Source organism: Trachemys scripta, chromosome 5, assembly GCF_013100865.1.
Source record: "Trachemys scripta elegans isolate TJP31775 chromosome 5, CAS_Tse_1.0, whole genome shotgun sequence".
In the NCBI taxonomy this organism is placed as follows: Eukaryota; Metazoa; Chordata; order Testudines; family Emydidae; genus Trachemys; species Trachemys scripta.
In genome coordinates this window covers 50,938,135-50,950,166 of record NC_048302.1, presented here as the reverse complement: position 1 = coordinate 50,950,166, position 12,032 = coordinate 50,938,135, and the positions used below count along the sequence as shown (strand labels likewise).

General features: G+C 40.0%; 1 protein-coding gene across 4 annotated transcripts in view; it reads left to right on the top strand.

Annotated features, from left to right (window-relative positions):
- TBC1D9 (TBC1 domain family member 9) overlaps positions 1 to 12,032 on the top strand; it is an 82,800-nt gene that overhangs the window by 30,956 nt on the left and 39,812 nt on the right. For all 4 annotated transcript variants that reach the window (XM_034771230.1, XM_034771232.1, XM_034771231.1 and 1 more), the window contains 4 exons: positions 3,983 to 4,101; positions 6,214 to 6,442; positions 7,660 to 7,921; positions 8,914 to 9,121. In XM_034771230.1, coding sequence (XP_034627121.1) covers positions 3,983 to 4,101; positions 6,214 to 6,442; positions 7,660 to 7,921; positions 8,914 to 9,121 — 818 coding nt within the window. The remainder of the gene's footprint in view (positions 1 to 3,982; positions 4,102 to 6,213; positions 6,443 to 7,659; positions 7,922 to 8,913; positions 9,122 to 12,032) is intronic.

The following is a 12,032-nucleotide window of genomic DNA, read 5'->3' as shown; positions in this document are numbered from 1 at the left end:
TGACTGGGGGGATGGAGTGAGCGGGGCGAGGCTTCGGGGAAGGGGTGGGGTATATCCTGGGTTGCACTTAAATTCAAAAAGTGATCTTGTGGTTAAAAGGTTGGAGACCTGTGCTCTAGACCAGTGGTTTTCAAACTTTTTTTCTGGTGACCCAGTTGAAGAAAATTGTTGATGTCTGCGACCCAACGGAGCTGGGGATGAGGGGTTTGGGGTGTGGGAGGGGCTGAAGGTTGGGGTGAGGACTGTGGGGTGGGGCTGGGGATGAGCAGTTTGGGGTGCAGGAGGGGGCTTCGGGTTTGGGGGGGCTCAGGGCTGGGGATTGGGGTGCAAGAAGGGGTCAGGGTTGGGGATGCAGTCTCTGGGGTGGGGCCAGGGATGAGGGGTTTGGGGTGCAGGAAGGGACTCTGGGCTGGGGTAGGGGACTGGGGTGCAGGACTGGGACGTGGGCTTACCTGCAGTGGCTCCCGGTCAGTGGCGCAGTGGGGTTACACAGGCAGGCTTCCTGCCTGTCCTGGCACCACAGACCACGCTGCACCCTGGAAGCAGCCAGCAGCAGGTCCGCCTCCTAGAAAGAGGCGCACGGCTCTTGCCCGCAGGCACCATCCCCTCACCCCCAGCTCCCATTGGCCAGCCCCCCTGCTTAGAAGCTGGACCTGCTGCTGGCTGCTTCCGGGGCGCAGCGCGGTATCAGAACCTGTAAGGACTAGCCTGCCTTAGACGGGCAGCACCGCCAACGGGACTTTTAATGTCCTGGTCGGTGGTGCTGACCAGAGCCACCGTGACCCAGTGCCTTAAATTGGGCCACCCAGTACTGGGTCGTGACCTGCAGTTTGAAAACCACTGATCTAGACTGTGATAAAAGATGTGGTGTTAGCACATTCTGCTCATTAATTCTGCCCAACATCAAATATTCTATTCAACATCAAATGTGAATTGTGGGTGGATTAACTGATCCATCTCACTAGGTAAACAATTTGGGCTACGAGATTAGGATAGTGTCTCTCTTATGATCTCATCTGCCCATGTTTGAGTTTACTGCCAGGTGGCACTTTCATCAGAATGTTTTTCATTTGTTTCTCTTGCACTCCTTGCAGAGACCTATTTGAGAAACGCCCATAATTATATTGAAATGGTTATTGAGGTTGGTGAAGTTGCTGTTTATTTTGCTTTAATTTCTCATACAGAAACTGGCACACCAGTTAATGTTTTGAGGAGTAAAGCATGAGATATCGGCAACAAAGTAATGTAAAAATGAGATGGAGGGGTGTATGAGGTGAGGACTTGGTAGGAAACTCTCTACAGAAGCGATGAAAATAACCTGAAATCTGATGAGCCACAAATGAGAAATAGATGACTTAGGACCAATCTACATAATACACACCAAAGGGGTGTGAATTCTAATGCACACCCACATGTTGTGCTAACTGGCTCAAGTAGACCCTGCTGGCATGCACTAAAAGTTCCCAAGTGCATGTTAACGCAAGCTAGGGAGCTTTTAGTTCTTCCTAGCAGGGTCTACATGGGTCAGTTAGTGCCCACCCATTCAAAACCCACACTTATTTTAGGAATATTTCCAATTTTTATCAACCTGAAAGATAGCACAGCATTAATTGCCTTGCAGTCCTCTATGACCACTGCGTCCACTGTGGATTTGCCTACCTCTAACTGATTAACAACAAATCTAGTACAGTCTGGGTTTGCCAGCTTCCACAGGGCAATAGCAACATGCTTCTGGAGCATGATTGGCTCGCTCATCTGGGTGCTCTGCTTCAGGAGTGGGGCTTTCCTCATGTGAAAGTTCCGGACCTACTGCTGGTCATCCAATGTTACCATCTCATTGTGGTCACACCAGTGGGTGCTTGTAGTTCAGATCCAGAAGCACAAAGCTGTGATCTTCCGTGAGAGACACATGCTTGGTCCCTGCCTCCGTCTTCCCCCCCCCCCCCCCACCCTCTGCATGGTCCCTTTCTCTTGTTGTGCTTCTTCTGGTAAAGCACATTGGCTTCACCTTGCACAGGCCAAAAGCAGTCTCTGCAGTCTACATAACCTTAATGTAAGCCCAGGATTCGAACTCAGGCTCAAAATGAACCCCACCTCCATCTACAAACAAATCACAGTAACCCAGGGATCGGTCACAGGACCCCACGGGGTGGAGGGTCTGAGTAAACCAGGACCCAGGATTCAAGCTCCGATGCTATGCAGTCTAGACCGCAACCACAAAGGACTCATGCTCTGGGAGTTTGCCAAAAGTATTCCATAATCCCGTGGGCTGATTTCCTTTGTCCACTGGACAGTCAAGCTTTCCCACACTGCACCACGAACAATGAGCCAGAGCAGGCACATTTTGGGAGGGTGCTAGGAAGTCTGGGATATGGGTTGTTGGACTCAGACTTACATAATGCAGTATAGACACTAGAGCCCCAGGGTGGGACCAGGGTTCAACAATTCCTAACCTGGGGTTACAAATGAGTGGGGATGCTCAAGTCCTATGTTAACAAACCCAGGATCTGCTAACTCATGTTCTGCTAACCCTGGGTTTACATTGAAGTGTAGGCCTACCCTGAGACACGCACTACCATCCCTTGGCAGAGGCACAAAAAAGAAACATTGCTTCCATAAACAATAGCATCTGTCTGTTATTAGACTGAGCCTTTGCATATAACAGCACACCACCATACCATCTTGGGTCCTGCCAGGATGAGAATTACCAGGGTTTAGACCATTTCCTCTCATAATCCCTAAAGCAGGGAGACAAGTTGCCCCACAACACCTGTGAATAAGAGCACAGAGTGATGCAGTGAGCTGTGGTGCTATGAATCTCTGTATTTATGCCCAAATAGCTGTATTGCTTATCACAGCCAGATACAGCTCCAGCGTGGATTGAGGGCATGACAGCAGCATGTTATCATAGTGTTGTAGGTTAGGCTACCCATGATTGCTTAAGCCGTTGTCTGTACAAAAATCCTGCCATTCCTATGCAGGCGTCTTGGTGCCTAAAACTAGTACTCATGGATTTATTCCTGCCTTCCATATCAGGACAGAGAGACGTTGACAGCACAAGCATCTCTATTCCTGAAAATACTGTATAACAGTCAAAAACAAATCTAGCTAGAGAAAGTAAAAGTGGTGTTTAGTGGAAGCTTACAGCAGAGAAAACAGAAGTAAAATGTTGCATATTCAATGCCTGATCTATGAAAAGGTCCTTCATTCTAGCCCTGTATTCATTTACAGAATGTATGTGTATACGTTTCTCCATGGCAGAAATCTTGTTTGACTCCCTCCTGGCTCCCTAGAAACTAAGCCCAATATTGTCTGTCTCCGCTTTCACTTTAAAAGTGACATCCTTACAAAAGATGTGCTTCCCTTTAGAGTGCTGTCAAAATTCATATTCTTTTGATGAAGATATTCTCCCATCTGAAGTTTGGAAAATATTTTTCTTTTAGGGTCTGAGATATCCATTGACAAATTCCATTGATTGCCTGTTTCAAACATGATTTAGATCTTGAAGTTTGGTAACTGTATCCTATATTAGGATTTACCTCAGTCAAGAACTATTTGTATAATGTACAATTATCTTTTGGTTTGTGCTCCTAACAAATGCAGTCACCATGTTCTGTAATTAGACCTCATTAGCATGTCATTTACAATTCCACAAACACACTAGGGTCCTTATGTTTAGGATTTTTAATGTAGTATTCTTCATTTATCTTTAAACTACGTACTGATACAGAAAAGTTTTAAAATAACCCATGTGGGTTCTGCTTAACATAGGATGATCTTAGGAGTTACCACCAATCATTAGTAATGAAATTGGGGGTTAAGGGAGAATTTTTCAATTTACTGAGGTTATGACATTTGTTTCATTGTGTGAAACATTTTACCTCTTTCATTGCTAAATAATTTATTTAAATCGCATTCGTTTTTGGGAATCATGATGAACAAATTTTAGACAGAGAATTATTTACTTTGTTCTTTTGTGCAGGTTGTTCAAGGAAGGAAATCACTGAACACTGGGAATGGCTTGAACAGAATCTGTTGCAAACTCTTTCAATCTTTGAAAATGAAAATGACATAAACACCTTTGTCAGAGGAAAAATACAGGTAGCGTGCGTGTGTGTGTGTGTGTGTGTGTGTGTGTGTGTGTGGAAACTGTTGATTATAAATGTCACTATAGAACTGTAATGTCTCATCGCATCTGACCCAGTGATCTATACACCACTGTGTTCCTTGACTGGAAAGCGACATTCCGAATGATATTGTGTGCATATCTAGATTAGGGAAATTTGCTGGAGCATAAATATCTATATCACTGTAATCAAAATAATTATATGTGGGAGTCCCCACTTCATCTATCCTCTCCTCTGGTTTTAATTCAACATCTAAAGTAGATTGAAGAAAAAAAATGTTTTGGCTGGTTTTATGTCCAAAAAATTTCTGTGATTCACTCATGCTTTGAAATTTTAAAAATGTGTTATGAATATTTGAAAAGAAATGTCCTGGTTTATTAACGCTACTGACCTATAGAGCATTAAACACTTAAAACAACTGATAATTCTGTCTCAGTCTAGAATGAATAATGTTTTTCTTTTATTACATACAGAAACTTAGAAAAATAACATACTGAAATATAGGTGCTGGTTACCAGTGTAGTTATTTCTGCACAGAATCTCACTTCTAAGCAAAATATTTATACTGATACATAAACTGTGTAGATGAAGCCTGTTGGCTCCATCTGATTCCATTCTTTAACCTCTCATGTAATAATTACACCTCTTAAAAACCCAGCTGTGCTTCAGTAAATTTCAGTAGCAGCTCAGAAATAAATACAATAGACCCCTTTTATAAATAGTTTAAACCTGTAGCATTAAAATACCTATTTCCATGAGACAGCTAATGTGTTATATATAGCTTTGTTAAGAAGAGTATTAATACTTAAACTGCTGCATAACTGAATGTTTGCACAACAAAGGCTTCACCACCCCCATTATGCTCCCCAAAGTAGTCTACACTAACTTGAAGGGATGAAATCACTTTCCCTTTTAACTTTAAGTTAAAGAAGGGATATGTTATAGATTATTAGTTTTTTCCCCCCATGTTGTAATAGTTCAGTTAGTAAACAAGAAATTTCTATGCTTTCAGTTACCAAGTACTAGCCTTTCATTTAACACCTATTAAGAAGGATCATAAGTTATTTTTTGTCACTAAGGAAGTAGCAATGGTGGGTTTCTGACTGATTTGTTTTTATTTAGAATAAAACTCCTCTGTTCTAGTGAAATTCCTATTTACTCAAACAATATTTGTGCCTGGAATGGGATGGGGAAGAGGACATGGGTGCCCTATCAAGTGTGTTGGGGGTATTTGAGGTAGATTTAGTGGCTTTAAAACAGGACAATTGGAAAGCACTTTCAGGGCTGCTGTTAGCCTGTTCTCAACCAGTGGACAGCTCTACCAGTATCTGAATTGGCTCTTCATTATGTTTTTGATCCCCTCACCACACCGTGAATGAAATAGCATGTGGTGTTTCCCATATTCTGTTGGAATAATCAAAAGAAGATCAGGTGTTTTCTTTTCATACCTCTTGCCTTGATCCTTGTTTTGAAAGTAGAACACTATAGGAAAACAAAATGTTGTTGTTTGTATTACCATAGCATCTAGGAGCCCTAGTCATGGACCTGGACCTCATTGTGCTAGGTGCTGTACAAACAAGAATAGAAAGACAATCCCTGCCCCAAAGAGCTTACAATCAAAGTAACATTTGTCTCTTTTACCTAGTGTCTCTTCACTCGCTAGAATTGGTTGACATTTTTCCAAAATTCAGTTTTTCTACAATTTTTCACCAAAATTTGGTGGAAAAATGAAGATGCAATGTTTGTGAACTTTTTTTTTGACAAGTTGCAGTGACTCCTCCTAACCTCTTTACTAGTGTAATAGTGGGGGTAGTGCAATTGAGAAATGCAGGAGTGTGCTTGATTAGTTATCTGGGACATAAGCAAGGTAAGAGGTAAAGTCATCAGAAAGTCTGGCTTGTAGGATGGAAGATAACTAGATGTGCAGAAGGTGGGTAGTACATTCTGAAAAGTTAGGGGTGAGGGAAACTGACTTCTCTGACAACAGAGTAACTGGTGATGGCATTTAAACCAAAAGTGTATTGTCCGATAAAGATGTCAAATACCTTTTGGTGGCAAACATCCTTCATGTTTTCTTTCTCTCCAGGGCATCATCGCAGAGTATAACAAAATCAATGGTATCAAAGAGGATGATGACACAGAAAAGTTTAAGGAAGCCATAGTGAAGTTCCACAAGCTGTTTGGGATGCCAGAGGAAGAGAAACTGGTGAACTACTACTCCTGTAGTTATTGGAAGGGGAAGGTCCCCCGTCAGGGCTGGATGTACCTCAGCATTAATCACCTTTGCTTTTATTCCTTTTTCATGGGAAGAGAAGGTATGTTTTTAACAATGGCAGGTCAATCTGGTCATCTAAGATGGATAGTATATCTGCTGCAGTTTATTATTGTTAATTTATTAGACACTGACAGAGTGCTGTGTCCTGTCCAAAAATTTAAATAAACATAATCCCTACCCCAGAGATCTAACTTTCTGGACCACACCCAGTGGTGTAGTTCGGATACACAGAGAATTCAGCATTGTTGTGATACTTCTATGATTTATGAATATATAAAAATCATATACATAGTGGAATCCGTGGGATCGGTTGAAGAGCCTCGTGATAAATTGCATGCATCCTGCTTCACTGGCACTCTGCACACAAATACATCTCCATCAGGATGACCACTAATGTTCCCAGACCTCTGAGCAGGTTCAGATATCCTATGGACAATACATGATACTCTGTATGTGTCTTACTATAAAGCAAAACATAATGGTTCTCTCTGACAAATTGAATGATCCCTGATACTATTGACAGAAGCACATGTAAAGTTATAATAAAGCACAGAATAGCTTATTACAATTAATGTCATTTTTTACCTCATATGTAATCCTAAAATAAAGTGACCTAACAATTGAAACTGAATGATTGACAAACAGTTGCTTCCATGGAAAAAGATGCTGTCTACATGCAGATTTATATGAATATCCCTAAGGTCTTTTTATAAATTCACTCTATTTATTTTTGTCACAGTTGTTGGTACCCTGAATTGTCATTAAAGTAAGGCCTTTCACAAACTTTTTGAAAATCATGATTCTGTAGATGTTAGAGGCAGTGTAGTAGGTAGCCCATTTGGTGTGCCCAGATTGCATTTGCGGACCCCATAGTGGGGCAGAGGGAGATCAGTCTGGGCAGACATCTTGGCAAAGAAGAGGTAAATATGGCCTTCATGCTCCCTCACTGTGATGGTGCACGTGTCTGTGTGTAATATTTCGTATATAAATAAATTATACTGAAACATAACTACTTTAGGTAACAAGGAGGCCAAATTTATCTTTTTTGCTTTGCCAAGTTGGCTGCTCTGCTTGTGCTGTTGTTCCACCTTGCCAAGAGGTAGGAAAATCCAATCTGAATTCATTATATGACACACAAAATATCAAATTGGTGAACTAATGCCCTCTCTCTCACACATAGGAGGAAAAATGCTTTTGGGTGCCAGTCTTTTTCATGATTCATTCTTGTGCTGAATCTTTTCTGTTTTCTTTGTTCAGCAAAGTTAGTGATCCGCTGGGTTGATATCACTCAGCTTGAGAAGAATGCTACGCTGCTTTTTCCTGACATGATCAAAGTGAGCACAAGGTCAAGTGAACTCTACTTCTCGGTATTCCTCAATATCAATGAGACATTCAAATTAATGGAACAGCTTGCCAACATAGCTATGAGACAGCTCTTGGATAACGAAGGATTTGAACAAGACAAGTCATTACCAAAACTGAAAAAGAAATCCCCCAAAAAAGTATCTGCACTGAAACGGTAGGTAACACTGACTTCTAATCATTAGGACCCCATATATCCTTTTACTTCCAAATTTTGTCTAGAAGTTTTCTGATAATATCCCATTGTTTTTAATTCAAGATGCAGTATTGTTTTGTAGTGGTAGTGAGAGGTGGAGAGTAACTTAAACATCATTGTTTGGTCTGCCATTGAAGGTGGATATGGAAAAATCTGCCTAGGCCTTGTAGGTATGTTACCAAAATAAAAATCGAACATTTGGGCCAGATTCTCTTATACATTGAATACCATTTAAAAGGCTATGACAATTTAAAGGGGCCTTACAATACATACCCACTTTCATGCCCTTTTACCCTGCCAGAGCCATGTAAAGGGGACTTAACATAAATGAGAATCGGGCCCATTTGTGTGTATTTAGTCCTATAACTGGCAAAAAGATGTGACTATGGTTAGTTGTCCTGTCCCGAACTTATTGCTTGTAACTCTGTTGCATCTTACAATAAAACAGAGCCAAAAGAAAAGTCAAAAGTGCCAAATACAATACAGAAAGTATTTCTATCTCTCTCTCTAGTGGTATTATTACACTGTAGCTGAATTGCTCCTTGTTAACTATTTTTACATTTTGAATGTATTAAATATTTTTTTACATTTTGAATATATTTTAGTTGCATTTCTTTTGTTACATAGTGACAATTGAGATGTATTGTATCACTCTAATTTTTTTTAAGCCTTTGGTAGCACTCCCTGGTGTTAAATAGTGGTAGAATATATGTAGCACATTAGAAAGATCTACTATGGATCTATAGATTATTAAGAAATTCCAATGCTGTACCAGTACCAAGATATTAATAAAGCCGTCTCATAGAAATAACTTTCCTAATGATTTTTTTCACATTTGTGTACAGCTACATAAATGAATGGGTTCCAAGTATATATTTACTATGTGACCTAGAAAGACATGTCTGAAATGTATTTTTATGTAAATATTGTGTATCTTAAAACACTGTCTTTAGGGATCTTGATGCTAGAGCCAAGAGTGAGAGATACCGTGCACTATTCCGACTTCCCAAAGATGAGAAATTAGATGGACACACAGATTGCACCTTGTGGACTCCATTTAATAAAATGCACATTTTGGGTCAGATGTTTGTTTCTACAAATTACATTTGCTTTACTAGTAAGGAGGAGAACTTATGTAGCCTCATTATCCCCCTTCGAGAGGTGAGTGTTAATTCTGAATATCTACAGTAAATTGTTTTACTTGTCTACTTTTAAGATGGAACCTAGCATAAATTTTCATTATGCTGGGAAGCTGTTTAATCCCTTTGTCCTGTTGTCACATCACAGTCGTGTGGTCAACAAAGTAGCACCAGTTCAGTAGCAACTTTAGTTTTATGCTCACACTACTATGATTCACGGGGACTCTCTCCTATTCTTCCTTCCAGCCCTCAGGACTCCTGTATCTTCCCTGGTTTATATTCTTAAGGGCCACAGCGTGGTTTTTTCCCTTACAGCCAAGTGGGGAATTAAACTTCTTTAGAGGTGACCAAGAGCACATATTTCAATACAAATATTGTCAGATGCTAAGATTTGAATGTCAGTTTTAGACAGAAATGCATGATAGCATCCTGGGCCAGCCTGGCCAGTTTTAAACTTAAAATGGTAACATAGTGAATTGCTTCTTAGAAAGGATAGCATCAGTTGGTATTTTTTTGGGGGGAGGGGGAAAGAGTTTTCATATATGTGACATTAATCAATTTTTTGTTAGTTTCCTATTTGCATAATTGCTGCACTGTCTTTTAGTTTTAAATATGGTAGCCTGCAATTTAAAATCTACATTGAGGCATTTGTTTTTAAAATAAACTGCTACAGAATACCCCTGATTGATAGATGCAACCTTTATATTTTAATATGAACTTACTTTTATTATTAGGATAATTTTAATGTAAGCATATTGTAATTAAAAATTCTGTGTAACTGTGTTGTGATGGAGAGAAAACTATATGACTTGCATGCCTTTGGGGATGTGGAAGTTTGTTTAAAATGGTGACTTAACTTGGAAGTAAGAGTATAACTTGCTGTATAGCCAGGGCAGGCTGGCCCAGGATGCTTGGAATGCTGAATGCATCCTGGCCCATATGAGAAATGCCCTATATTTTTGCCTAATCTGAAAAACTACTGATTATTTTAAGGTACTATTTTTCACAAATCACTAAGAAAAAAACAAATGCTATTCCACTGGAAACTTCAAAATCCAGCTTCAGTGGTGTGTAGTAGTGTTTTTAAATCCTGGTGGTTCACAATCAGACCTTAAATTCACAGTGCTCTGTTCACAGAGAATTCGAGAGGAGCAATGAACTGTGCCAATGAAGTTAAGTGGAGAAAATATCTTGGGGTGTGGGCATAAAATCCACATACCTTTGTGAAGCACTGTAGTTTCTTTTGGATGTGGAACTGGCAGCTGTTTCTGATAGCAGCAGCTGTAGCTGCACTATCAGCATTGGATTCAGATGGCTTCTCAGAGGAATCAGCTGAGGGAATACATATTAACTATTTAAAGTTTTGTGTAAACTGTTGAGGTTTATTGTTCAGTAATTACGACACTGAAAACAATAATAAACTGATCTAAAGCCCTTTGAAGTTAGTGGGAGACTTTCTATTGACTTCCTATGGCTTTGGATCAGGCCCTAAGTTCCAGCCTTTTGTGACTTACTAGAGCAAAGAAACACCTTTGCAGACAGGCACAAAGGCATTCAGGCTCAATAACCTTTAGAAGCACGTGTCCTATAGCAGTGGTCAGAAAGTAAAATTTTCATTTCCTGAGTATACCACTCACTCCTGTCAGCAGCCACATCCTCAAGGACCAGTGCTTTAGGCAGGAGTGTGCCTGCACTTGGAGAGGGGAGTAGGTTGGGTGTCTGCTGGCATTAAGAAGGAAGCATGTCTGTGTGGTTTCTGCTGATGCTACAGCATCCTGGCTATAACGCATCCAGTCTGGCGCTGTGTTTATCTGTGCTTCCTCTGTGTTGAATGCCCTCAGACAGCTCACAGCACTTTAAGTGGAACGGAAAAGTAATACAGGAATATTTCTCTTTAGTTAACTTAAATATATTGTTAATGAGGCTCTTTTGCATTAATGAAGAGCTGGTTTATAGTTCACTGGAAAACAGAAGGAAGTTGGTTGGGGAGGAGAATGGGAAATATTTTGAGACTGAGCTATATATTGCGGTCTTTGAATACAACTTCAGAAGAGATGTTAAATGAAAAACAAATTATCTAGCCTTTTAACTAATGAAACATTAAGATATTGTGCTAATGTGTGATCATGGATTGCTACTTAAAAAAAAAATCTTGGTAAACTGAAATGTGCTCTCTTATCTTGACATGCCTAATGCAGTTTTTATTACCTAGAAGATTCTGTATAAAAGTGACGGTTAAAAGCACTTACAGCTGTGCTGTATCCTCTGGAGCAGAGGTCTTTCTGTGAACTTGATTGATTTTGTTTTTTTAATTGCATAATCCGTAGTGCATAGAACATACATCACACATTTATAGCTCGTGTATAATTGATCAGTGGGAGTTCTATATTGTGATTTACCTTTCCAGAAGCCTGGTGAAATATTGAGCTGTGCTTTGTAGATTTTGCTCTGAATACTGCATACAGGGTGGAGTTTGATTAGTGAATACATAATTAATAACAGAAAGCCAAACAAAATCCTTACAAGAAAAAGCATCTGACCCCTCTCCAGATTTTTAAGAGATTCCTGGGGAGAGAGGACAAGATAGGGAAAGTTTCCCCCACTTAATGCAGGTTCCTTGATCTTGTGGAAAGAAGTTTTTGGAATAGATGTCTGTATTCATAGTGGTGTTGGAGGATCTGGTCCAGTGATCTAATGTTTAAAAATTGTAAATAGTTCTTTAAGCACTTCTGCATTTATTGTCAGCAATAAATTAGAGGTAGATTCTAAGACATGTTTATTTGCCATTAAAGCAAAAAAAGTTTCCATTTTTCAGTTTACTATGCCATGTGTATTGTATTGCATGTGCTCAGAGGATTAGCCAACTCTTGCCTCCAGACCTTGACTTTGAATGTCTGTGTATGTTCTAGGTAACGAATTTTGGTGTTCAACAG